Consider the following 25,232-nt stretch of genomic DNA (forward strand, 5'->3'; position numbering starts at 1 on the left):
TTTAATTCACAACTAAAAAATAATAATTGATCGGTTGACAACATTACAAGAGTCCTCTATAGATAATGAGAACTTCACATTAATTCCATCCACTATAGCTTTTCTCCAAAATAGAAGGGAAAATGAATATATTATATACAATACAAAATACTTGAGGCCAGTTATAAATAGAGCATATTTGCACCTTGAAAAATCTGAGCAAAAGAACTTGTCTGGATTTTGTAGACAAGCACATTATTTAGATGCCTCCTGGCGTAGGAACTGAACAAATTTTGATCTGAACTCTAAAGGAATTCGGACAGGATGGTAATTTTTATTAAGCCACACTGCTGTTCCTGTTGCCTCCAATATAGGCTGGGAAAAATAACAAGATACACTAAGAAATGACAAGTCTACAATTGCTTCACTTTTTTGACCTTTAATTATTCATCAGTAGGTAGTTGTATGGTCATAGAGGAAACTCACCTCTTGATCTGGAAGCTTGAAGATGAAGTGTTCAAAGAACAAACGAGCAGCTGAGGAGTCGGATATTCTCACCTTCACGACGAATTTGTCTCCACTCTGAACCAATGATCAAAGAAATGATAACAGGCAGGATAACATAACACAAATTTTGTTCAAATTTGAAGTCATACAGAGATTAAGCAGTTTTATTTTCCCATTTGAAGTCACATTTGAATTAAGTAGTGGTAATATTTTTTTTATTTATATTCAGTTGACAGCACTAACAAATACATGAACCATTAACAGGACAAAGTTCCAAATCAGATAGAATGCCAGTCCATGACGAGGTAAATACTTAGATGCACTACCACTCAGAGGTTTATCTAGAATAGAAGCTATGGGTTCAACTCAACCCATAACTTCGACTCACATTCTATATAATTGTCAAAAAATTCATTAAATATGTAAAAATAATATATTTTGGACCCATTAAATTTGATGGGGTGTGGTAGAATTTTGAATCTGAACCCATAAAGTTCAATTCCTGGATCCGCTTCTGGTATCACTATGCATTTATGCCAAATGTCAAAAGTACTCCCCTCCGGTTATCTCTTCTCTTTCCCATTCTTCCGATAACATTTGGAGTAAGAGTCTTTTGAATTCGAAGAGAAGAATATCGTAGCAGGTCAAGATAAGCAAGGGATGAATAGATTGGCAATTCAAATAAATTGCAGTAGCATCACCAAGTAAGCAGCTGAAAATGTTTGATGGTGTGCTTCAAAAGAAATACTAGAGGCAGTTGTTGGCTGCAGAAGTCTTTTCAGCACACTCATATTTTAAAACAGCCCAGAGGTGCATTTAGATATATTTATAATCCAAGGTTGCTCATAAGGCTTTTGGGAAATTAATGCAACATGACAAACTTATAAGGAGTTTACAGATGTTTGACCAAGTTATGATGGTGAGGCTGGTACAATCACAGTTCCTTGGGCTAATGAATAATATTTGAGCATTAGATAGAGACCCAAATAGATCAGAAGTTCTCCCTCCGGCAACGAAAAATGGTTTAGAAAAAGGAGAAAAAAAATCCTCCTCCATCAACCACAGTTACCTCCACTCAAACTTATTATAAGCTAATGTAACTGCTCCCATCCAAAGCAAATGACTGAGTCTGAGTAGTATAGAACACAAGTGAAAATTGTCTGAATAGATTGTTAACTTAGAGCCAGATGATAATTATGTAAAATAATAGTTTGATGTAAAATTGTAGAATAATCAATTGAAAGCATGTCAAATAAAGATTAACAGAATCTAAAGTAAAATTAGTTTATAATGACTTCAGTGCATGGTAAAGTAAAAGTTGTCTATCAAAGAGGAGTCGAGTAATTAGAGACAAACAAAGACATTGTCCCAAGTAATTTGGGATGAACCCAATATTACATTATAATCAGCTGCAAAAGCTTCAATTAGCCGAAATCATCATCCATTTAACATTAACCTTACATAACTATGCTAATCAAACTTGTCACACTTGAATTTGAACCTTTCAAGCTTCCTTCATTTGCAGATGTATCCATAGTTCTACTTTTCAGATTTATAAACAGTGTTTATGTCACAAAATTAAAATTTATGACATGTTACCCAAGGTCTAAAATTTCGGGGTGCATATTTTTTAGTTTTTAATGATGTGTAGATGAGGGTCATACCCTTAGAGGTGCTAGATACTTAAGTGACAGCTCTGTCAGTGCTATTGCATCACCACTGCGTGCCACTGCATCAGCACTTACGCCAAACCTTTCTAGAAGCTCATGCCGACCTGTTTCATTTATTGAAAATAAGTCATAACTAAAAGGAAAGTTATTTAAAAAAAATTGTCATTGAGAAGTCCTTGATACGGACTATTTCATATCCAGTATTATGTAATATCCAAGGTAGGAAGGTAGGTCCATACAGAATAACAATAAATTTAAAACAGAAACTTTAGTATCCATAGAAAAAGGGAAATATATATGGAGGAAAAGAATAATTTTGTAATTGATAACAACTGCTACTCCTTTTTCCTTGATCAGTTGTAATTAATGACTACTTTCCCTATAGTGGATGAGGAGCTGCAAAGGGTGACTAGTTATAAGTGTTGGGAGAGCTATAACAACTGTCAAATAAACCAGATTCTCTAAAAGACCCCACGCGACACACGGAAATTCTCTATAAAGTCCAGTTATGAGGTCCTAGTGGCTACAGCGACAGCACAATCCTTTCGGCCATGAAGGAAAGCAAGGAAAACCAATGCCCAAGAAACTATAGCATGGTTCAGCTGGATCTTGCACATGATGCAGTCCTAACTTAACAGAAATTGCAGAATAGGGGAATGATGTTTCCTGGAAGACATTAAAACTCAGCAACGAGGAGGCAGAAGACACAAATTATCTGTTTCTACACTGCTCAATGGCCTCACAGCTGTGGCACTCCTAAGCATCTTTAACATGCATTGGAGAATGCCAAGAATAGTGAAGAAACTACTTTATTATAGGACAGCAAAAGAAGTGGCAGCGGACAAGAATATGTGACATAGTACCAGTTTGCATCTGGTAGGGGCTATGGATACACAGGAATAGAGAGTTTTCCTGAGCAAATCAGAAAGCACTTACAAGCTTAAATTTGTATCTTTTCTCATTTTGTTTTGGTGTAGAAATGATGTAAAAAAATGATAGAATTCCTCAGTTTTCTCAGTAGATAGTACTGAGGAAGCTGAGGTTTGGTACCACACAATGTAGATATGCAGCACTAGCCTAGTGCTAATTTCTGAAGCAATAAAATAAACTTACCTATCAGAAAAAACGACTTTCCTTATCGTAGTAACCACCTTCAGTGTTGTAAGCTTTGCCATTTGTCCAAGAGTGCATGTAATCTTCTTTCTACTTGTAAAAGTCTTGCCATGCACCAATCTTCAAAGAGTATTTGGCCACAAGGTTTCATGCAAGAAGCCACTTGTAAAATTTTCAAACAATCTTTTGTGATATATATTAATTGTCAACAATAATCCCCCACATATTACAAAAGATTTTAGGAATATAAGAGTAAGACTTGCTGGATTTGTATGATCAAATGCAATAGGTTTGGTGTCTTTTGGACTATGAATCAAACTTAGACCGATAAAGTTTGACCTACAGAATTACTAGTGAAATATAATATTTCTATAAACCAATAATTCTTATGTAAGTCAGAGATTTTATCAATCACATTTCGACCCTCACAATTTTGCTGTTCAACGCGGTTTTGCGCCCAATAGGCCATACACGTGCCTCATTATTCATGGGAGCTCCAGAGACTAGGCCAAAATTTCATAGAAGCGACCCCACTCCACTCTCATATAGGTGAATTCATCAAGTGTATACTGCTTTTAAATACACCATCCATAAGGAATATGAATTCATTAAGAGTTATAACTCATCCTCTCAATTAGTAGCAGTTAAGCACTCTCTGTTAGTGCTTCAGTGTCAATATCGACTTGTTATTACCCATATGAACCTACTTCATGGGATCTTTAGATAAATATAAAGCTCGGTTAGTAGCAAAAGGATTTTCTCAAAAACAAATTATTGATTATTTTGATACGTTTGCACCAGTGACTAGAATTTCTTCTATTCGAGTTTTAATCGTCTTAGCATCAATTCATAAGCTTTTTATTCATCAAATGGGATGTTAAAATTGCTTTTCTAAATGGTGATTTAGGATAAGAAAATTATATGGTTCAACCTGAAGGCTGTGTCATTTCTGGACAAGAAAATAAAGTTTGTAAATTAATTAAATCTCTTTATGGCCTTAAACAATCTCCTAAGCACTAGTATGAAAAATTTGAACAAGTCTTACTGAGAGACGGTTTTTCTTCCGTTGAGGTGAATAAATGAGTTTATTCAATGATTATGTGATAATATGTCTATATGTTGATAACATGCTTATATTTGGTACAAGTTTAAATATTGTGCAAAGTACAAATTATTTTTATCTACTAATTTTGATATGAAAGATGTGGGTGAAGTAAATACGATATTCAGAGTTAAATTTATTAGGAGTGAAGATGGCATAATGTTGTCACAAGAATATTATGTTGAGAGACTTCTTAAGAAGTTGAATATTTTAATGTCACACCTGTGAGCACTCCTTTTGATGCTAACTCTCACTTGAAAAAAAATAATGGTGACCTAGTTGCTCAGTCTAAATATGCGATTATTGGGAGTCTGATGCATTTAATAAATTTTACAAGGCCTAATATAGCCTATACTATGCGTAGACAGAGTAGATATATTCATAATCCCAACAGAGAGCACCGGTGTGCATTAGCTAGACTATTGAAATACTTGAGAGGAACCATGAGAATTATGATATCCTTTATCGTGTATTTCCTTCTACTTTAGAAGGGTACAGTGATGCAAACTGGATTTATGATTTGAGACAAAATCCGCTAGTGGTTATGTATTCACCCTTGGTGGTGGTGCAATATCGTGGAAATCAGCTAATCAGACGATCATTGCTAGATCGACTACGGAATCAGAGTTGCAATGGAGTCAGCTGGTTCAAAAGCTGAGTGGCTAAGAAACTTCTTAGATAATATTCCTTTAATAAAGGACATACTGCCTCTTGTGTCTATGCATTGTGATTGTCAAGCGGCAATTGCTATTGCAAAGAATAAATCTTATAATTGTAAAAGTAGATACATGAAATTGAGACATGATGTCATACAACAACTATTAAGAGATAGAATAATTTCAATCAACTATGTGAAGTCGGAGATAAATTTGGACGATCCTCTGACTAAACCTGTGGGAAGAAAATTAATTCTTCAAACCTCAAGGGAGATGGGCTAAGGCCGATAGTTATCAATCGAGATGGTAACCCAACTTATGTGATTCGAGATCCCATGAAGTAGGTTCATATGGATAATAACAAGTCGATATTGACACTGAAGCACTAACAGAGAGTGCTTAACTGCTACTAATTGAGAGGATGAGTTATAACTCTTAATGAATTCATATTCCTTATGGATGGTGTATTTAAAAGCAGTATACACTTGATGAATTCACCTATATGAGAGTGGAGTGGGGTCGCTTCTATTTTGGCTTAGTCTCTAGAGCTCTCATGAATTACCAGGCACGCGCATGGCCTAATGGCGCAAAACCGCATTTAACAACAAAATTGTGAGGGGCAAAATGTAATTGATAAAATCTCTGACTTACAATAAGAATTATTGGTTCATAAAAATATTATATTTTACCAGTAATTCTGTGAATCAAGCTTTATCGGTCTAAGTTTGGTTCATAGTCCAAAAGACACCAAACCTAATGCATTTGGACCATACAAATCCAACAAGTCTTACTCTTATATTCCTAAAATCTTTTGTAATATGTGGCGGATTGTTGTTGATAATTAATATATATCACAAAAGATTTTTTGAAAATTTTACAAGTGGCTTCTTGCATGAAGCCTTGTGGCCAAATACTCTTAGAAGATTGGTACATGGCAAGACTTTTACAAGTGGAAAGAAAATACATGCACTCTTGGACAAATGGCAAAGCTCACAATACTTGGCATATAAATTTGGACAAGTGTCAAGTGACTACTTCACTTAAAGCTATCATTCAACCGAAGAACAACCCTCCTCTTTTATCATTATCTAGCCACCTAGGCATAGCCTAATCATTCTTCTTCCTTTTGCCATCATTTCTACCAATAATTATATGTTCATTATCCACTTTCCTTTTATTAGGCTTGCTGGTTTGTTGTTGTTGATGCTGGTTTGTAATTTAATATTTTGTTGATTCCTATATCCTCTAAATAAATAGAGGTAGGCTTATTTAATCCTGGGGAAACATTTCACATTTCTGAAATAGTTTATTAGGATAGTGCCCAGCAAGCCAATTCGTGTATTTCCGCTCACAAATAATATTATTGTAGTATCGTTGTTATTTTCCTGTGTTATTTTACTAAAAACAAAGTGGTTAATGGACATGTAATTTAATATTTTGTTGATTCCTGTATCCTCTAAATAAATAGAGGTAAGCTTCTTTAATACTGGGGGAACATTTCACATTTGTTAAATAGTTTCTTCGATTGTATTTATTGGTAGAAATGATGGCAAAAGGAAGAAGAAAGATTAGGCTATGCCTAGGTGACTAGCTAATGATGAGAGAATATGGTTGTTCTTCAGTTGAACTGGATGGAATTGATGCATATCACAAGGTTATTTATAGGTGAGAATGATAGCCTTAAGTGATGTAGTCAATTGACACTTGTCCAGGCTTTTATGCCAAGTGTTGTAAGCTTTGTCATTTGTCCAAGAAGGCATGTAGTTTTCTTTCCACTTGTAAAAGTCTTGCCATGCACCAATCTTCTAAGAGTATTTGGCCACATGGCTTCATACAAGAAGCTACTTGTAAAATTTCCAAACAATCTTTTGTGATATTTATTAATTGTCGACAATAATTATCACCTTTTGGAGTTCCAAGATCTAGTCTCCATATGATCTTAATATTATTATTTTGCCTCTGTCAAGGACAATTCTAGCAAGGTGACTCTAGGTTCTCTCTTATAAGTTCTAGCCGGATAGCTAAACTGTGAATATTTTTCTTTTTATTGTTCTTTCTTCAGAGGAACGCGGCTAAAAGTCCGAACAAGTAACTGTTCAATTACTTTTGGGAGCATTTTTGGAAGATTTAATTTCATCACCAGGACGAGGGTCTATTGGAAACAGTCTCTCTACCTTCAAAAGGTAGAGTAAGATTTGCGTACACACTACCCTCCCCAAACCCCACCTGTGAGAATATACTGAGTTTGTTGTTGTTGTTAATTTAAACACCTGCAGATTCCAGTGCAGTTTGTCACTCAATCTGAAATTCATGCGCCAAAAGTTGTAATAACAGTTGTACACTGTAATAACCCAAAATTATTTATATACTTACTAATTACGGGATTGGAAAATTAATTTTATTCGTAACTATTGAGTCAAACACTAAGCTAACGGAAAACAATTTACTATAATATATGAGATAGTGTATTAAATAAGTGGCTAGTGGGCCAATTACACATTACGAATTGAGAATTAGAAGTGACTTTAGTTATTATTTAAAAGGTTAACAAGTGGGCAAAACACACCCTTTTTAATATCCTCATATCAGATTTATCTTAGAAATCAGGTACACTAAGGTTATATTTGATAAGGAATAAAAAATAATTCAACGGAGAGGCCTCAGGATATCGCTGGTAACGTGAAGGAGCTAGCCAATTACACATTACGAATTGAGAATTAGAAGTGACTTTAGTTATTATTTAAAAGGTTAACAAGTGGGCAAAACACACCCTTTTTAATATCCTCATATCAGATTTATCTTAGAAATCAGGTACACTAAGGTTATATTTGATAAGGAATAAAAAATAATTCAACGGAGAGGCCTCAGGATATCGCTGGTAACGTGGAGGAGCTAGCCTAAGGAATTTATTGTGTTAGGCATGAAAGTTTAACTTTGGTTAATTACAAGTTGTTGTAATTCTTTTGTAAAAGAATTATAATGATGGAAATAATTATAGGAAGTAATTATTAAATAACAATTATATTGTAAAGATTATGCAATGCTTAAGGAATTAAAAATATGCTTGATTTTATAATTTGAGAAGAAAAGTTACGGCTTCTGCTACTACACAGTGTCCGTTTCTTTTATGGTAATTTGAGAGTCATAACTAATGATTGGCTCCAATGATTTAGTAACAATGATGAGAAAGATTAGAAATTGAATAATTGTATGTGTAATAATTATGTCATGATTGATGAATTAATATAGGATTGATTATGGATTTTGCTATGGAAAAGTATTTTTGTTGCTGATAACAGTTTCGTTTTTCACTTCTTTAAATTAAGGGACATAATAATTTGCTAATGATTGGACAAATAATTATAGTAATGATTATATAAGGATGGAATTTAAGAATTAGTTGGAAAATCTTGTTCAACTTACTGTTTCGGCTTTTACTAGTTTTAATTAGGAGATGTGATCATTAAGCTATGATAAGAAGTAATCATGTGGCAATAATATTACCAACTTTTTTAAAGAATAGAGTATAAGCCAACGTATGGCTTCCGAAGCCACTGTTTGGCAATTTTGCACTGCTAAAGTGCTTCTTTTGCCATTTAATTGTATACAGATATTTATTAATTGGACTGGGGGTTGACTTTGATTTTGACTTGTCCTAAAATTGTGGAAATTATTCACCAAGACTAATTATGACATATTATTCAATATTTTGGATAGATGAGGCCATTGGAGGCTGTTTGGTTGGTGTTCTAGACGTTGCAAGGTTGGAATACTTCTCGTTAGCGAGATAAGTGAGACTTTAAGTTTTGATGTTTGCTTTTCAAAGCCTGCTTTTAAATTATGTTTTGTCGGCATGATGCATGTGTTGGGACGAGCGTGTGCTTGGCAGAATCGGTGGTCTTTGTCCAGCCGTAAATATACTATGTTATTTAAAAATGCTGAAATTATTTAATGATTGATTTGTTGTGTGGTGTGGCTTCATGCCATGGCGTTGGAGCATTGAATATTATTTCTTCGCTGCCATAATATACTTGGGGAATTATGTATGCCACAGTGATTAGATTTGGAGCATAGTGTACGCTGCCCTAGACTCGTTGGGTTGTTTGGTTAACTTTCCTCCACCGCCGAATGTGAATTTGCTATCATTGCTTAATGATTACATCTCCTAACTAAAAACTAGTAAAGCCAAAACCATAAGTTGAATTATTAGCAAATTATTATATCCCCTAATTTAAAGAAGTGAAAATCGAAACTGTTATCATCAATAAAAATGCTTCATAGCAAATTCTATAATCAATTCTATATTAATTCGTCAATCATGGCATAATTATTACCCATACAATTATTCATTTCCTAATCATTCTTATCATTATTACTAAATCATTAGAGCCAATCATTAGTTAATCATTATGACTCACAAATTACCATAACAGAACTAGCAGAGGCAGTAACTTTTCTTCTCAAATTGTGAAATCAAACTTATCTGTAATTACTTGATCATTGCATAATCATTACAATATAATTATTATTTGATAATTACTTCCAATCATTACAACATCATTCATTCATTATTGCCATCATTATAATTCTTTCACAAAAGAATTACAGCAACCTGTAATTAACCAAAGTTAACTTTCATACCGGACACAATAAATTCCTTAGGCTAGCTCTTTCACGTTACCAGCGATATCCCGAGGCCTCACCGTTTGTTTCTTTTTTTTTTCCTTAATCAAATGAAACCCTAATGTAATTCCTAAGATAAATCAGACACAAGGATATTAAAAAGGGTGGGCTTAACCATTTGTTAACCTTTTAAATAATAACTAAAGTTACTTACTTCTAATTCTCAATTTGTAATATGTAATTGGTCCACTAGCCACTTATGTAATACAAATAAACTGTTAACCCATTTGTTAACCTTCCACTAGCTTAGTGTTTGACCCAATAATTACAAATAAAATTAATTATCCAATCCCATAATTAATAAGTATATAAAAAATTTGGGTTATTACATACACTAGCCCCAATATTGGAATTTACCATAAGAAACTCTCTTCGGCAGTTAGTTTAAATCCTTTAAAGTAATGATTTTGACAAAGATAAAAAGTTATGCTAAATCCTTAGAAGTAATGATCTTGACAATACACTTTGATTAAAAAATTTGAGTTTGCACTTCCCCTTTTCCCGCTTCTTTTTTCCCACAAAAAGGAAAAGGGTTAGTGGAGCAAAGCAACTAGCAACATGTGATATAAATTTATAGTAACCATAAAATTTATATTGGTTAAGTAAGATTCTCAATCAGTATAGACACGGCACACATAATAGTTCTTATTACATTGGAAAGACTTGAATTTGTGATAAACCTTGGTTAAGCATCACACGTAAAGATCCATGACAATTACGTCACAACATTTCGAATAGACATATCATTAGATTGATTTAAACTGGACCTCCTTTTCGAAATGAGATATAATTTACAACTGAGCAAAATTCTGGCAAATAACAGTTTCGGCAATCAAGTGTGTATAGAGACAGTTTTCCTCAGCAAAATTCTGGCATATAACAGTTTTGGCAATCAAGTGTAAGTGTGTATACAGACGGTTTTCCTTAAGTTCACATCAACGTGCATATTGGCTGTTATCCTTGAGTACAGTATGTGTAAAACACAAGATTCAAACAGTTGTTAACCACAAAATTCCCTTCGAATTTGGGATTCAACAATATTTTACTAATAAGAAGCGCAAAGCAAATCATATTCAATATTCAAATTTTAGATAACATAATCTCAAGTTATTGAGAGAGAAAACAAATTCCATAATCAAGACTAACAGATGAGCTAACTATACAGTCACAAGAAAGTAACATAGAACAGATATAAAAGATCCTTTTCCATCATTTCAACTAATATCAATTACCAATAGAGTTTTCTCCCGTGATCAGAATTTTCCTTTTTCATTAAAGAAAAAGCACAGGTGCAATCTTTGTTTGATGAATGATAGCACAGGTTTAATATGCTAGTAGTAAATATTAAGTGCAGATTGAAACAGAAAAGTGAAAACCTTACAATGTTGGCAATAACTTGCATAAATAGCATTGTTTACAACACCATACTGATCCAATTCATAGTCCCGGACTTTGAGTTCAACCTCATGGAATTCACTCATTCTGCAAAGCAAAGAGCAAAATATAAGCTCATAATCAATAGAAAAAGATTGACTATGTCAAAGAGCAAATTGAAAACATCAATTCTCGCTGAAACTTAATTAAATTACAGAAAAGGTAACTCCTAAATAACGCTCGACTAATAAAGAATCCCAGATTCTCTTCCCAAAATAACTTTTTCCAGGAATCTGAAGGGATAATATATTAAAAATTGAATCAGTGAGTTGTCCTCCATTATAGAAGTTGGATAAGTCACAAACCCCTCATACGGATGGAGAAAACATAGTTCTAAATTCTAATCTAGTTCGAACCTAACAGACGCTACACTAAACCAATCATTCAACTATATCTCAAACCCAAACTAGTTGAAACCCACTACATAAGCCCTCGGTAAAAATAAAAAATAAAAGAATGTAAATATACCACATGTTGAATCCCCTTGGCTTCTTCATATGTTCAATTTTTTATATTTTGACACCCATTAATGAAAATCTTGTGTATGATTTCATCAGCACATTTATCAGTAAAATCATGCTTAAGTGGTATTATCACTTTAACTTTTAACTGCTAAGGTTAAATTGCTTGGTAACACCGGAGTAAGTCACAGTAAAGTGGAGACATGCCAATAAATTAAGTGTTCAGAGAATTTCACATAATTAGACTTATTTTACACGGATCGTCAACCTAGACAGCCCTCATCATTTATCCAAAAATGGACGCGACTATGTTGTCTTATAGGATGAGTTGGAATAGAAGCTACAGTAATTTCAAAAACAATAAATTAACGTACCCTTGGCCACCTTTTAGATCAAATGCATGAGCTGTAAAGTTCCTCAATTTACTGGCCGATGACTGTAAACGCTGAACTGGGAGTTTCCGGTAGGAGATGACCGGAAAAGTAGATGGTGGCCGATGATAATTCGGCCATAGTGGGTTCGCAATCGAGGTGGGTGTTGTCTGTACAACGCGCATAAAAGGGGAAACTAGGGTTTGCGACATTTTGTGTCGCCAAAACTCGGCGATAATTGCGATGATGGCGAAGAATTGCAGAGGTAGAAAAGAATAGACGGAGATTAGAAATTTATTTTAGATTGTTGGGCGTTAAGGTTTATGCAACGGCTAAAAGGACTTTTCCTGTCTGCCGCTGTTTTAGAGCACGTGTTAGGCTCGTCACCTGGAGTGTTAAAACAAGTAGAGCTCAAAAGTTTTTTTTTTTTTTTTTAAGAATTTGTTTTTCTTCTTCTGCGTTTGGTATGACAGAAGCATTTACCATCAAAAATATTTTATGTTCTATTGAAAATATTGGTTGGTTGGTGAATAAAAAATATTTTTCAAAAAAAAATACTATTTCCGTTTCAAATTAGATGAGGTAGTATGTTCTTTTTTAGTGTGTTCCAAAATAAATGACACATTTTTTAAATTTAAAAATAATTTAACTTTAAAATCTTTATTTTACCCTTAATGAGAAGCTTTTATAACCAAACAAATGTCATGGCCCTACAAAATTTTTACCCCTTAAACTTTTAAGACAACAAGTTTCAAAAGTCTTCTAACTTTTTTTTCTTAAACTATGTGCTGAGTCAAACTACCTCATCTAAATTGAAACGGATGGAGTATATGTATTAAAATTTAATAATGATATCAAAACTTTTGAGTACTAAATGATCCTTGGCCAATGCTCAGCACTGACCCAACAGTAGGGGTGTACATGGATCGGGTTGGTTCGGATTTTATCAAAACCAAATCAAATTAATTATATCGGTTTGGATTGATTCGGTTTTGTTGGATTTTTCGAATTTTTCGGGTTTTTTTGTTTCATGAATATTATTTCAATCTTGCATTATTAAAGTTATAGATAAAATTTTAAAAATTTTGATAAGTGAATATATGTTTACTAAAAATTTAAAAAAAATCAAACAAACATATGATCTATTAAAGTGATCTTATGGAAAAATTATTTTAGTAACACATAATAGTTTATTTTCTTAGTCATCTACCAATAATTTTTGGTTGATGTACGCTTTAAGGGTTAACCAAATTTAATAATTAAACATAAAAATCAATATGATACCTAAATAATGATATGTTCTATGTAATTTTAGATTATCGAAATACCATTTCAAATTCGAAAAACATATAATAAATCTTAACATATGAATATGAAAGAACAAAGAGATGATTGACGCATTTCAATAACACATAATAAGAAAGTGATACAATCTATTATTTAAAGTAAATAAAAATGAATGCACTTTATAGTTCTATTAAATATTATATCCCATGAGAGGATCTCCAATATTTCTAGACATCTTTTAAATAAAATGCTATATAAAATTTTAAAATGATATATAAAAAATTATATATTTATATGTCGGTTTGGTTCGGATTTTTTTACTCAATACCAAACCAAATTAAATCAAACCTAATCGGATTTTTTAATCGGTTTAGTTTGACTTTTCGGTTTGGTGCGGTTTTCCCCAACAATATGACTTACTTGAATAGTAATGATATCACAAACACATCCATGATATAACTTGAAAACTATATACTATACAGACACAAGAAAATAATTTGGGAATCTGTGGTTTAAGCATAGTGTACTCTGCTCCCTGCTTCAGATCACATCCATAAAAGTAAGAAAAAAATCAATGTGAAGTCCTACAAAATAATCTTCCAACCTCAATCTTCTTGTACTCACCAATGTACTCTACAACTACAAGAGAGTTCCTTTTACCAACACTGACTATGTAATCTCATTCTCGTAGAGATCAAAGGAAACACCAGCCAATATTATGAATCAGGTATCTTTTCCACAAATTCAACTGGCACGACGGGTATAGAGTCCCACCACTCCTTTAATCTCCGATCTACTTTCTCATCTTGCATGTATTTCCCAATCTTTGATGTCGCCACAAAGAGGCACAATGTCAAAGCCATAAGGATAAACTTGAAAGGAACCACCGCTAATATTACAGCCGCACCAACCATTGCCACCATTACCAAATCTGCATGCTGTAACCACCTATCAAAAATTAGTAGAGGATCTAGTGCATCCGTTGTCACTAAGTTTAGGAAAGAAGGGGGAACAATTACAAAAGATGAATCCATTAACGTCTTCGTTATATGTCCTAAATGAATATCAACTAGAACAGTTGGTACCTTTGGAGCCTTTGAAACCAATATGGACCAGATTTTGAGTAGTATTATGTTCATGCTCTGAACCAAGTCATAGACATTTCTTAGTCCGTGTTGTGCTGACACTATACTTTCTATCGTCGTCTGATCAGATCCAGTGTAGATAACTATTTTATTTGCCTTGTCTATTATCCCTCTTTGCCTTGCCCATAGCATTGTAGCAACTGTCCCCAGTAAGAGAGCTGCTATTGCTTTGCCAACACACTCTCTACATTTGCAAACATCCATTAGTCTTTTCCAGGTTTTCACAGTCCAATTTCTTCAATTAAGATAAATAATGTAGCAAGAATTAAGATACTTACGTGTAAATAACAAGAAGCGCTATCAGCATAAAAATACCACTGCATAATGGTCTTTCCCATGAAAATACCTCTTGAAGATAAGGCACTAACCTCCCGAACGGTTTGAGAAGACCCTAATTAGTATTAGATAAAACAAAGACATTTCGTTAGGCTTTTTAGCCTTCCCTGACTTGGTTATTCTACAGGAGAGATGATACGCATGCATTTTCCTCGAATCAAACAGCAGCACTTACCATAAGAACCTGGACACTGTTCCCCATTCCTTCTCCTTTCAGCTCCTCAACAGTAGCTTTGGCCTTTTCAATTTCCTTTGCTTCCTCTCTTGCTTGATCAATAGCACTCTCCAATGATGAGACAGAGTCATTTTTGACGGGGAGGCGACTGTTGTCGTCAATTTCTTTTGCCGCTTCACTTGGAACCGGTAACAGGGAGATACTCAGGCTTCTCAAGATTGAACTAGCACTACATGTGTGTCCAATGTCAACTTTCTTCAGACTCTCGGCAAGCTCTTCAAGCACATAATCTCCCTTTGGCAACTCATCAAGCAAATCAAAGATCAAGAATTTCTTGGGAATTGGTGGCGAGATCCTAAGCATCTCTCTAGCTGCATGAAGCCTTATAATCCCTAGTACTGTTCTCGCGTGCATCTCCTGTGATCCTGAAGGTGAATCAACCTTAAGCTTCCATAAAAACCGATGCAACAATATAACCTCCTTTATTAGAGCAAGCCAGTGGTCTCGCCTTGTTGAGCTTGTCATTTCTGGGAACTCCAGGACAACCGGTTCTTCCCTAAATTTTGACAAATACAACGCCAAAGTAAAGTCTCATTCTACTATTGACATCATTTTGCACAAACATGGTTCTTGAAGCCAAGCAAGCGTACACAATTTAGCAAATATACAAGCTCCTAATAAATTGTGAAATACCCCACATTAAATCAGTATATTACAAGCAAAACTAAGTGTGCAAGCAGCAATCCTTGAAGTAGGTTTAAAACAAATAATGCCAAGCCGACGTTATCCATACTAACCTGAAGGAAGTGCGGAGTCCCTTAAAATTTAAGCCTTAAAAAACAAAAACTTACAGTTCAGAAGATTCATAAACTATGGCCTTGTCAAAGAGCGGAGCACCCCATGGGCCTGTAGCAGCAGGTTTGACACTCTGCTCAAAGTCTTCTGAAAGATTGAGCTTAATAGCATCTTTATAAGAGATGACTCCAGATTCCTCAAAGTAAAGGGCATAGTTTGTTAGTGTCAGCCTACCTACAAACATAAGTAACTGAGGGACTATAGTTATCTCTAAAATCCCATGTCTCGTAACAATGCAAAACCAGAAGAAAAGCAAGAGTACCAGGCCAACTTGTCCCTCCAATATGTCGCACTATTCTTTGTGAACTTGCAGTTCCTTCCACGTGTAGTATAACCTCGTCATCTGCCATGTCCACACCTATTGGAGTTGCTTGCTTTTGCAAATGCTTTATGCACCTATTGCAAGTCCGCAGACACAAGAAATTACAACAAAAATGATGAGACCTAGAGTTAAGCTTGACTAAAAATGAGCGACAAGGAAATAATTTCAGAAACATGACATTTTTCTGCTAGAAAAAATGTTCTCCATTTTCGGGTTGCTTTTGTTTGGTTTTATAAATTTGCATTTGAAGCAGCATCATCATCACACGACCTCCCCGCCCCCTCCCCAATAAAAGCGAAAAAAGAAGAAAGAAAGAATTCAGGTGGATAACCTAAATTCTCTTGAAACTGAGATAAATAACTCTTCTTGATCCTAGCATGTAAGAACTTTTGGAAATATCTTCTTCACTAGAAATTCCTTCATGACAATAGAATTCTAAAGTACACTTCGTATCTCAAAATCCATCCTTGGAACCAGCGACATTGTACCTATTGCGTCCTTTTAATTTGTCATTGGTTGTAAGTCCATTTGGAATTACAGCTTCACCAGAATAATCTACCAACTAATAGAGGGAGAGCAAGAATCTAGGACAATTACTTTATGATCTCCTTCAAGAATAAGTTATAAGCAGGAAAATGCAGTCGATTTTCTGTAGGTGCTGTTAGAGTCTCGAAAGTGAATCTTCCATTAACAACATCAGCTACTAAATGTACAATTGTCGACAGCCACAAGAAAGCATCCTCTCCAGCACTTGGTTTATGGTTAACCTGCGAACCCAACCACTTTCAGTTAGGATAGTAAAATGCAGTGAAAGAAAACTAATAACGTCCAAGCTTCCATCTAAGTATGTTATCATCATAAGTTGAGTGGTAACATTGTACTACTACGCACATAAGCAACCAAAGAGAAATATGTAAAGCATCAATTACTTGTTCCAATTTTCTATTGTAACAAAGCACAGTTCTAACTCAAGGATTCAGATTTCTTACAAGAAACGGCAAGATATCTGAGTAGAACAAAGGGATGTCATCTTGTTCCTGAGGCATCTCAGAAACCACTTTTTTGTCTTCTTTTTCTTTCGCCAACGACTCCTGTAATATTTAGAAAAGACATGTAATAAAATGTGAAGATCATGTCAGGGAAGACAGACAAGAAGCTTGAACCATTTATTCTGACTCATCTTAAAATTCAGCAAATATTAGGACGTCCATGGTAGCAGATAAAGAATAAAATGAATTCTCACTGATTCGGAACAAACAAATAAAAGTGACAGCATGAAGACTGTTATAAAGAGAAAGGTAATGGGTAAGAAAGCAAAGGACATTAACTCCATGTATCTCTTCTTCTGCTGAAGTAGGCATTTCCCATGCCAGCATCATATCAAACGTGAACCGGATAAAAGAACCATCCTCGATCTTCTCTTCTAATTCACTACACATATCGGTGAGGGCCTTGGAGCAGCAAAACTCCACTAACTTCCTCGAATATCCCTCCGTCTCAGGCTCCCATCCAGCCTCGAATTCATGCACTAGTTTATCCACAGATGTGTCCAACTTCCTGGATAGGAAATATCTATTACTAATAACTTGCAGAAAATTCACAGTATGCGAAGTGAGTTTTCACAAATTTTGTATGTAGCTGCGTAGAGTTCAAATCAAAGCAGAGTTGATTACATAACCAGAATAATTTGGTGGCGGAGCTAGAAGCCCAACTACGAGTTCAGCCGCACCTAGTAGCCAGGGCCGGCCCAAGGGTAAAACAACTGCTTTGGCCCTCATAATTTTTGGGGCCCCAAATTTTCCTAACACGTTATATAATATTTAGAGTTTTAAATGAGAAAGTACAGATTTTTCATAGTAAAAAAGAAAGATTAGATTGTTGATCATAAAGTGAGAATATTTTTATATATTGGGAATTACTCTCAAGACCATAAATTGAGAAAGAATTAGATTATTATTCATAATTCAAAAAAAGTTGAAACTTTAATACAATCCTTTGATAAAATTTTAGCAAATAATAAAAACCTTAAATTAGAAGGTATATCTCAAGAGAAATTAAATGGATTAGATAAAATTATTAATAACTTTGCATAAGAAAAACTAAAAATATAGAATAAATGAAATTACATATGAACTTCTTTTATATAAAAAAAAAAAATAAGGCCTCTCATGAAAGTTTTGCTTTAGGCCTCCATGTTTATTGAGCCGCTCCTGCCAGTAGCTTTTGCTCAAACGTTGTATTTGTGTTAAAAAATTATATTAAATATATACAAATATTAAATTTAGAACCCAGTTATTAGCAGTTGAAGTCGTTGTTTTAAAATCCATAACTCATAAAGTTGAAATTCTGGCTCCGCTTCTGGGCACAATGAAAGCCAAAAGTTAAGAAACAACAAGGACAACTCTCTCGTTCTCATCATAATCAAGCACCAGAATTGTATCAATCTAACCTTAACTATGGGTGTTCAGATTTTTCACAAGCAGACAATCGAGATTTGCTTGGTCGTTCAAATAAAAAACCAGCTAAACAGCAACGCCAGAAAATAAATTTACAAAGAAAAAGCAGCCAAACATGACAGCCTAAAAGGAAACAAACAGTTTTAAACCAAGTTTCATGGAGGAAAAAGATCCAAAATATTCAGGTCTCTGGCTGTTTATACATTGAAAAAGACGCTAACAAATAAAATAAATGTTCATATATTTCAGCTGAACTTGCTGAATCTGCAAGAGGAAGGACCAGGGGCGAAGCTACGTTCCGACCACCCTTCGTCGGAAAATTATACTCCGTATAAGGTAAAATATTACTTGTTATTGATTAAAAATAGACTTTGAACACCCTTACATAGCCGCAAAGGTTTGAACACCTGTTTCGCCACCGGGAAGGACTAAACTAGCTAATTCTTCACAACATTGAAGATTAAATGAGTTGATAATGATATTCGGTAGTGCAATTTGCTGAATTGACAGATTTTCATTTGTTTTCTTTCACATTATAGTGGCAGTAATAAAACTTATCTAGTTTCAGATGGTTGTTCAACCTTGTCATCAAATTCTATTATAATATGCTCTAAGCATTCATTGAATAAGCTACTAGTGTAACACCACTTAATATATCCAAATTCAAGAACATAATAAGGTTCTATCATAGGTTAGTGTCTTGCTTTAGAGTTACAAATTCATAGACTAAGATTCTAGTGTCCTATATAATGCATGCTCAAATGAACTGCACGTCCTATTCATAAAAGTTTTGCAGTCAATTGTGTCATTATTTCTATTTCCAACATCGATACAAACATTTTCCTTCTGCACATCATTTTTAGACGGTATCAAAAAAAAAAAAATTATACTTAAAAATAATTTAACTTTAAACTTTTCAATTTGTATAGCCTTTACTTGTTTTCGACCATAAATTTTTAAAATCTTTCTTTCTTAAACTTCATCCAATTCAACATCTAAAAGATAAAATGAGAGGAGAAATATATAAGTCAAAACTAATACTATTTTAATTCATATAATATAATGAATCGACTTCATATATATATATATATATATATATATATATTTCAGCACTAACTGAGAGAGAGAGAACACTAACTGGGCACATCTACAAATGACGTCGTTGGCAATAGAGGAAAGATGCTTCATTTCCATTGAATTTAAAGGCAGCTTCCCAATTCAGTCCGATAGCTATTGAGTTTAGATACTCTCTTTTTTTCCGTTAGAAATGTATTTGCCCTTACAGCCTAGCATTTCAAAAACAAAAAAAAGGAGGAAAGGAAAAAAGACAAAAAGAAAAGGGTAAGAGGAAGGGGAGCGTACGACACGTGTCCAACATGCAGTGAACAACCCGTTCTTCAGTGTTCTACTCATCACGTTTGGACCAGGAGAGTTAAACCGGCAGTCTCGTTTGCTTCAACCATAGTTCACTGTTGCCTTTTACTTTTTTGGCCAAATACACCACTGCCTTTTAAACTTCGCCTCAATTTCTATTTAGACACTTTAATTATAGTCAGTAGCTATTGATCACTTCAATTTATTTTTAAATATAGCTATTAAATACCTCTCGCTTACCCTGTATAAAAAATTAAGTTATATTGTTCACTTTCGAATGATGTGGCAATAGATCGAATCAAAAAATGACATGGGGCCATTTTGATTTTCCATTTTTTTAATAAGGCTAAATATCCAAAAATGAAAATGATTTTGAAACAATAAATAAAAATTCTATTTTTCACCCCTTTTAATTTTATATCCACCTCCCCCTCCCCCCCCCCCCCGGGTCTACATTCATCTGTTACCCCCTCCACTCTTTCTAAAGTTATCTCTTCCTCGTAACTCCATTTATGTCTTTCCTCCTCTTATCTCTCGCTCCCTCTCTCTGGCTATGTCCAAAAAAAAAAACATATTATTGTTTTTTGGTTGAGAATTTTTTGGCATTAAATTCTAACATCTAATGGAAAAGTCGATTCCGGCGAAATCGTTGGGTTAATCTCCATGTATGTAGTTGCAAAATAAAGTGAATTTTTCATGTTTAATCTCTGAAATTACTGAGTTTCTCTCTGCTAAATCAAATTTGCCTGCTTGATGTTTGAAATTGCTACTTTGTCTTGTTGGGTTTGCTTGGTTGATATTTGACATTGTTGTGCTTTTCTTGTTGGGTTCTCTTTGCAAAAGGGAGTCAATTTTGCTTGGTTATTGTTGCTGGATTTTTCTCGATGGATTTCTCTCTGTTGATTTCTGAAATTGTTGGATTTTTATTTTTTTCTGGATTTTAAGATTTCACTCGGTCTCTCTTGATAAATCATTTCTAGGTTTATACTTCTTCTTTGGCGTGTAACAACAACAACAACAAACCCAGTGAATTCTCACAAGTGGGGTCTGGGGAGGGTAAGATGTACGTAGCCTTACCCCTAGCCTGGAAGGGCAGATATGCTATTTTCAATAGACCCTCGGCTAAAGAAAGGATGAAGGGAAGTGAAGGCAGTAAGTATTAACAGCAACAAGAGAAAAGAAGAAAACCGAAGCCAAAATAACAATTATACGCTAGGTAGTAATGACAATCTAAGAATAAAAGACAACATGCTAATACTAATGCTATCGAATAACTATACGCTATATAGTAAAACCAATCTAAGAATAAAAGACAACATACTAATACTAAAGCTATCGAACTGAGAGTACAGGGGGAAACGCTCGACTACATACTAGTCTACTACCCTAATTCTCGACCTTCACACCCTCTTATCAAGGGCCATGTCCTCAGTCAGCTCCAGCTGCGCCATGTCCCGTCTAATCATCTCTTCTCATGACTTCTTTGATCTACCTCTAGCCCTCCTCATAGTCCCTAAGGCTAACCTCTCACACCTTCTAACGGGGCTTCTGTGCTTCTCCTCTTAACATATCCGAACCATCTCAGCCTCGCCTCCCACTTCTTATCTTCTACAGGGGCCACACTAATCTTATCCGGAATGACTTCATTCCTAATCTTATCAAATCTAGTATGCCCATACATCTATCTCAACATCCTCATCTCCACCGCTTTCATCTTCTGGACATGCGAGTGCTTTACCGGCCAACACTCTGCCCCATACAACATAGTCGGTCAAACCACTACTTTATAGAACTTACCTTTAAGTTTCACTAGTACACTCTTATCACACAACACACCGGAAGCTAGCCTCCACTTCATCCACCCTGCTCCGATACGATGCGTAACATCCTCATCAATCTCTCCATCACCTTGTATTATTGACCCAAGGTACTTGAAACTACCTTTTTCGGGGATAACTTGTGTATCAAGCCTCACATCTATGTTCGCTTCCTGGGTAACGTCGTTGAACTTGCACTCCAAATATTCTGTCTTAGTCCTGCTCAAATTGAAATATTTAGACACGAGTCTGTCTCCAAATCTCCAATATCTCGTTAACACCAACTCGCGCCTCGTCAATCAGAACTATATCATTTGCAAATAACAAACACCATGGCACCTCCCCTTGAATGTGTTGCGTCAATGCGTCTATCGCCAAGGAAAACAAAAATGGGATAAGGGTTGATCCCTGATGCAACCTTATCTCAACCGGAAAGTGACCTGAGTTTCCTCTAGTTGTCCTCACCCGTGTCTTAGCTCCGTGTCTTAGCTCCATTATATATGTCTTTAATCACCCTAATGTATGTGACAAACACACCTTTAGCCTCCAAACACCTCCATAGTACTTCTCTCGGGACCTTGTCATATGCTTTCTCTAAATTAATGAATATCATATGCAAGTCATTCTTCATCATCCTATACTACTCTACCAATATTCTCACCAGATGGATGGCTTCCGTAGTCGAACGACCCGGCATGAAACCGAACTGGTTCTCTGAAATAGACACATTTCTCCTCACCTTTCCTTCTACCTTATAGTTGTTATAATTTTGGATATCACCCTTGTTCTTATACAACAGAACCATTGTACTCCACCTCCACTCTTCAAGTATCTTCTTCGTCCTAAAAATAAAATTAAACAACCTAGAGAGCCATTCCAAGCCTGCCTTACCCGCACTCTTCCAGAATTCTACAAAATCCCTGCCCGGTCGCTCTACCCCTGGTCATTTTTCGCATTACCTCCTCTACCTCCTCTACTCTAATGCGCCTACCGTACCCAAAATCCCGATAACTTTCGGAGTGCTCCAAATCACCCAATACAATGTTCATATAACCATCTTTGCTTAATCTGTGCCTCATCTATCAAAACTCCACCCTCCTCATCTTTTATACACCTCACTTGATCCAGGTCACGGGCCTTTCTTTCTCTCACTTTGGCCAGCCTGTACAGTTTCTTATCCCCGCCTTTCTCCCTAAGCTCTTCATACAGACATTCAAATGTTGCGGTTTTAGTCGCAATAACCGCTAACTTCGCCTCCTTTCTAGCCTCCTTGTACCACTCCCTGTTGGCCCTCTTCTCCGCCTCACCAATGCTTTCTATTAGCTTCACATATGTCGCTTTCTTGGCTTCCACTTTTCCTTGGCCCTCTTCTTTGCCTCATCTATGCTTTCTATTAGCTTCACATATGCCGCTTTCTTTGCTTTCACTTTTTCTTGGACCTCTTCATTCCACCACCAGCCCCCTTGTGGCCACCAGAGAAGCCCTTCCAGACCCCTAACACCCCTCGCGTCCACATACAACTCACGTCCCCACTACTCCTCCAAGCCTTCATTTCCAGTAAATTCTCCCCCAACTCCTGAGTTTTTTCCTTAGTCAATGCACTCCACCTGATCCTAGGTAGACCATACACTACCCCTTTTTTCTTTGTACGCATGATCGCCAAATTCATAACCAATAGCCTATTGTAACGACCCGACCTATCATTTTGAGCATTTATACTTCGATCGGTAGTTTACGGATGTGAGTAGCTCCGTATGATATATTTTGACTTGTGTAAAATCATCAGTTTGGTTTTCAGGTTATTCGGGACTGATTTGAAAGAATGATTCTTAATTAGGGAGCTTTAAATTTGAAAGAGTTAACCAAGTTTGGCTTTTTAGCATTTGACCTCGGATTAAAATTTTGATGGTTCCGTTAGCTCCGTTGGGTGATTTTGGACTTAGGAGCGCGTTCAGATTGTGATTTGGAGGTCCGTGGTTGAATTTGGCTCGAAATGGCGAAAGTTGAAATTTTGGAAAGTTTCACCAGGAGTGGACTTTTTTATATCGGATTCGGATTGTAATTCTAGGAATTGGAATAGTTTCGTTATGTTATTTGGGACTTGTGCGCAAAATTTGAAGTCATTCCGGATTGATTTGCTATGTTTCAGCATGCGTTATTGAATTTGAAAGTTCAAAGTTCATAGATTTTGATTTGAGGTGCGATTCGTCATTTCGATGTTGTTATGCGTGATTTGAGGCCTCGAGTAGGTCCGTGTTATGTTATTGGACTTGTTAGTATATTCGGATGGGGTCCCGAGTGGCTCAGATGAGTTTTGGACGAGGTTCAAATCATTTTACTTTATGTTGCAATTGCTAGTTCTGGTGTGACCGCACTTGCAACTAGTTTGTGCAGGTGCTATGGTCATAGAAGTGACGAAGGGGTCGCAGGAGCGGAAATAGTGCTGGGTGAGGAAGACCGCAAAAGCGGAGATTTGAGCGCATATGCGGATGCGCAGGTGTGAGGTGATGGAGCGCAAGAGCGAGGTATTTTGCAGGTGCGGATGGTGGCTCGCACCTGCGATGTCGCAGAAGCGGATATGTTATCTGCAGGTGCGAGGGTCGAGTCCTCAACTGATTTCGCAGAAGCGCTAATATGCCGCAGGTGCGAAAATGCTGGCAGAAGCTATAAATCGAGGTTTTGGTTCTTTCTTCATATTTTGAGATGTGGGACTCGCATTGAGGCGATTGTTGGAGCAATTTTTATCACAAGGATTGGGGTAAGTGTTCTCTACTCGGTTTTGGTTATATTTCATAAATCCACCTTCATTTTTGGTAATTGGATTGTGAATATTAAAGAGGAAATTGGGGGTTTTGGCCTAAAGTTTTATAATATGAATTTTTGAGTTTTGAACATCGAATTGGAGTCAGATTTGAGTGAAACTAGTATGATTAGACTCGTAATTGAATGGGTTGTTGAATTTCATAAATTTTGTCGTGTTCCGAGGTGTGAGCCCGGGTTGGGATTTTGGCCGATTTTGGGCTTTTGATTCAAGATTTGATCTTTTTCGATCGGGATTGGTTCCTTTAGCATTGTTTGATGTATTTGAGTTGTTTTTGGTTAGTTTTGTTCGGAGGTCGGAACGTGTGGGATGGCATTTTGGAGCATCGCTTGGCCTGCTTGGTGTTAGAATTGGCTTGTTTGAGATAAGTAACTCTTCTAATCTTAGTATTGAGGGTATCAAACCCCAAAATACGTGTTATGATTGGTATTAAGGTAACGCACATGCTAGGTGACGGGCATGTGGGCGTGAACCATGTGAATTGAGACTTTGTTGTTCCCATGGCACTGTATAGTGGTCCTACTTTGTTGATATCCGTATTTTCACCATGTGATAAAGTAGTTAAGCTGTCAATTATACTAGATATCATGTTTAGGCATTATGCCTATCGGGTTGCATGTCGCAACGAGCCTTCGGGCTATATATATATATATATATATATATTAATT

At 35.7% G+C, this 25,232-nt stretch overlaps 2 protein-coding genes across 2 annotated transcripts; both read right to left on the reverse strand.

Moving 5' to 3' along the window:
• On the reverse strand, positions 1 to 12,341 carry LOC107801358 (acyl-acyl carrier protein thioesterase TE3, chloroplastic). The gene is made up of 5 exons (XM_016624666.2): positions 11,980 to 12,341; positions 11,092 to 11,192; positions 2,151 to 2,260; positions 466 to 561; positions 1 to 354 (listed from the first exon to the last, which is right to left on the reverse strand). The coding sequence occupies exons 1-5, from the start codon at positions 12,186 to 12,188 to the stop codon at positions 235 to 237; spliced, it is 636 nt and encodes a 211-aa protein (XP_016480152.1). The 5' UTR covers positions 12,189 to 12,341; the 3' UTR covers positions 1 to 234.
• A 1,381-nt stretch (positions 12,342 to 13,722) lies between these two features.
• On the reverse strand, positions 13,723 to 19,857 carry LOC107801359 (uncharacterized). Its single transcript, XM_016624667.2, has 10 exons — positions 19,691 to 19,857; positions 17,425 to 17,653; positions 17,086 to 17,187; positions 16,694 to 16,863; positions 16,037 to 16,170; positions 15,771 to 15,948; positions 14,920 to 15,475; positions 14,687 to 14,799; positions 14,349 to 14,592; positions 13,723 to 14,201 (listed from the first exon to the last, which is right to left on the reverse strand). The coding sequence occupies exons 1-10, from the start codon at positions 19,744 to 19,746 to the stop codon at positions 13,980 to 13,982; spliced, it is 2,004 nt and encodes a 667-aa protein (XP_016480153.1). The 5' UTR covers positions 19,747 to 19,857; the 3' UTR covers positions 13,723 to 13,979.
• Positions 19,858 to 25,232: the final 5,375 nt, after the last annotated feature.

The sequence above is a fragment of the Nicotiana tabacum genome, chromosome 12 (genome assembly GCF_000715075.1).
Source record: "Nicotiana tabacum cultivar K326 chromosome 12, ASM71507v2, whole genome shotgun sequence".
Lineage (NCBI taxonomy): Eukaryota > Viridiplantae > Streptophyta > Magnoliopsida > Solanales > Solanaceae > Nicotiana > Nicotiana tabacum.